Raw genomic sequence first — 3,130 nt, forward strand, 5'->3', positions numbered from 1 at the left:
CGGAGTGCTTGCATGTACCTATTGTCCATTGTAACACTTTTCTTATGTCTTTCAACCTACAAGGGTCTAGTAAGGTTCCGTGTTCCACTTGTCTAACGGAGGTTTCAACTTTGTTCACCTTCGTTGTATTCTTTTCTCAAATTTGTTCAACCTCGCAAGGTTCTTTGGTTTCACTCAATTGTCAAAGAAGCAATTTGTTTTACCTCTTCTCTTCCTCTTCCTTTTCCCTCCGGTGCCATCCTAGATCTCGGGACGAGATCCTCTCGTAGTGGTGGAGTGTTGTGACGCCCCAAGACCGATGCGCCAGGTGTCTTCCAGTTATTAGCCGTTGTTGCCATCTCATTCGCTTGCGTGTTGCATCTTGTCATGTCATCATGTGCATTGCATTAGCATGTTTTCAAAACCTGCATCCGTCCGGGTTTCCCCAGTTCTTTCCGTTGTCCGTTCTAAGCCCAGACACACTTGCACGCGCCCGCGGCATGTCCGAAATAGTATTTTATAAGTGGCCGGAAAATGTTCTCGGAATGGGTTGAAAGTTGGTGTGCGGTCTTATTATAGTGTAGATAGACCGCTTGTCAAGTTTCATCGCATTCGGAGTTCGTTTAATAGCCCAACCGTTAAACTATAGCGACAGTATAGCCGGTCTTACGTCGGATGTTTTCGGTCTCCGGAAACAGTCGCCGGGTCTCTCTCTTCTTTTCTCTCAGCCCAAAGTCTTCCGCACAGTCCGCCATCAACTGCCAGGCCCTGAAACCCCTCTTTGCGCAGTGCATCGACCCCCTCACGTGCGCGTCCGAAAGCGGTCCCGAACCCGACCTGGGCAGTTGTCACCGTTGGACTCAGAACATCCCCAAACATCTCCAAAATATTATCGTTTTCTTATTTGGACTCCCTAGCCTATCTTTTCCTCGACTGCTCGATTACAATCGGACGGACCGAATACCCCTAACCAAAAACCAACTTAATATAAATACAGGGCAAACCCTAAAATCGAGGGACATTGTCCCATCCACTCGTCGCCGCCGTCACATCTCCCACCTCGGGATCCATCCCCATCCAATCATTGTGTGTGTCCCCGATCCAAATCCTCTCGATCTCTCCCACCAACCAGCGCCTTCCCTGATTCCCTCGTCCACCTCCTGCAGCCCGAGCACTGGCCGGCCATCGTAGCTCCTCCACGGCCTCCTTCCTCGTCGGCCGACATAGCTTTGTGCGCCTCTGCGTCGAGGTCCTCCTCATCCCCAAGCCTCATGCCGCAGCCTCCTTCTCCTCGTGCCCACATCCCACCGAGTTCCTATGCTCATGCACCAACGCCCGAGCTCTTTGCTTCTCGTCAAGCCATCCACCGTCACAGGCGTCATCGGCGACCAGAAGCCTCCTCGTCGCCCCTCGAGCGGGAGTGCAACTCCAGCGCCCATGGCCTCTGCCGCGCCGGAGCTTTGCTGCCACAGGCGACAGCAACAACAACTCTCGTGCGTGTGTCCACTGAACCCCGTCGCCCTCCATCTACATCGCCGGCGACCACCTGCAGTAGGACCCTGCGCCCCTGCCTCTTCCTTCCTCGTCCTTCTCTCCTCCCTCTCTCACCTGCTCTCTTTGTCGTGCAACAGGGAGCCCCGAGGAGTTTTGCGCCGGCCATCCTCGTCCTCCGCGCCTACATCAGCTCCAGGACAGGATCCCCTCGATCCCGTGCTCTTCGTTGACCGCAGCTCCGGATCAGATCGACCTCACCTTTCCTGTACCTCCTCCGCCCGGATTCGCGCCGATCCGCGCCTCCCTCCGTCCCCTGCATTGCCTCGTCGCCGGAGTAGAAGCTCCGTTCGCCAAGCGTCGCGCCCCTGCTTCGTCTCGCTGCGATAGGAGCAGCAAGTCAGCGCCCAGCCGCCCCAAAGCGAGGACAGCGACAAGTCCTCCTTCTCCCGTTGACCGCTGCACGAGGCCCAGCTGCCCGGCCTCCTCCTGCAGTTGGGCCTAGGCCCAATGTGAGCACACCCCTGGCGCCCCACCCCTTTTTTTCCTGTTGTTGGGCCAGCAGATCCGCCCAAGTATTTTTTTTAGGCTCTGCGAATTTAGCTAATTTCCAGAAAACTGCTGTTTTACAGAAAATCCCTTGTAGATCATGCATATAATAACTTAATAACTGTGCATCGGTTTAAAACAAACTTAATATGAAAGTTGCTTAGAATTTTGTCTAGTTTAATAATATGTCACTTTCATCTATGTTTAAGATGTTTAAAATGTTGTTTGGTTAAATTTGCCCCTATGTCATGTTAAAAATGATTTAATTCATAACTATTTAGCCGTAACTCGGAATTTAATAAACTTTATATGTAAATGGGGTGGATAAATGTCTAGTTTAACATGGTGTACTTGCTTTGCATGTTTAACAACTCTAAAATATGGTTTAGGGCAGAACAGTACCAAATCAAACACATGCACATGAGGATTTTCCGGATTTGTTATTTGTTATTTCCGGCCTCATTTAAATTTGCCTAGATAGGTAATTTTCATATGCTTCACCCCTTGCCATTTTTAATAACATTTAATATTGTTGGGTACATAACCGAGAGAGAACTAAATTAATGAATGTGGTGTTTCGTCAATATGCAACTCGTTGCACATTGATCTCCACTTAATTTGTAGAATTGCTTGTGCACTTTGCCATGCCATGCCTCATTAAATCGGACATGCATCATACTTGTTGTGCATCATGCCATGATTTTGTGGTGGTTATTTACTATGATGTGTGCTTCTTTCCGGTGTTGCTTTTTCGGGTTGGTTCCGATAACGTCGCGTTGTGAGGACCCGTTCGACTACATCCGTTTGTCTTCTTCATGGACTCGTTCTTCTTCCTTGCAGGATTTCAGGCAAGATGACCATACCCTCGAAATCACTTCTATCTTTGCTTGCTAGTTGATCGCGCTTTTGCTATGCCTATGCTGCGATACCTACCACTTGCTTATCATGCCTCCCATATTGTTAAACCAAGCCTTTAACCCACCTTGTTCTAGCAAACCGTTGTTTGGCTATGTTACCGCTTTGCTCAGCCCCTCTTATAGCGTTGTTAGTTGCAGGTGAAGATTGAAGTTTGTTCCTTGTTGGAACATGGAGATGTTGTTCCTTGTTGGAA

General features: G+C 49.6%; 1 protein-coding gene across 1 annotated transcript; it reads left to right on the top strand.

The window, feature by feature from the left end:
* Nucleotides 1–990: 990 nt before the first annotated feature.
* Nucleotides 991–2,156, top strand: LOC123058317 (protein IQ-DOMAIN 14). The gene is made up of 2 exons (XM_044481074.1): nucleotides 991–1,530; nucleotides 1,611–2,156. Exons 1-2 carry the CDS (start codon nucleotides 1,251–1,253, stop codon nucleotides 1,973–1,975), a joined length of 645 nt encoding a protein of 214 aa, XP_044337009.1. The 5' UTR covers nucleotides 991–1,250; the 3' UTR covers nucleotides 1,976–2,156.
* Nucleotides 2,157–3,130: the final 974 nt, after the last annotated feature.

This window comes from Triticum aestivum, chromosome 3A (assembly GCF_018294505.1).
Source record: "Triticum aestivum cultivar Chinese Spring chromosome 3A, IWGSC CS RefSeq v2.1, whole genome shotgun sequence".
In the NCBI taxonomy this organism is placed as follows: domain Eukaryota; kingdom Viridiplantae; phylum Streptophyta; class Magnoliopsida; order Poales; family Poaceae; genus Triticum; species Triticum aestivum.

Excerpts from the sequence above, each read along its gene's own strand:
- LOC123058317 (XM_044481074.1), top strand. The coding sequence starts at position 1,251 with ATGCCGCAGCCTCCTTCTCCTCGTGCCCACATCCCACCGAGTTCCTAT. Across the intron at positions 1,531-1,610 it reads ATCGCCGGCGACCACCTGCA|GGAGCCCCGAGGAGTTTTGC; the intron begins GTAGGACCCTGC and ends GTCGTGCAACAG.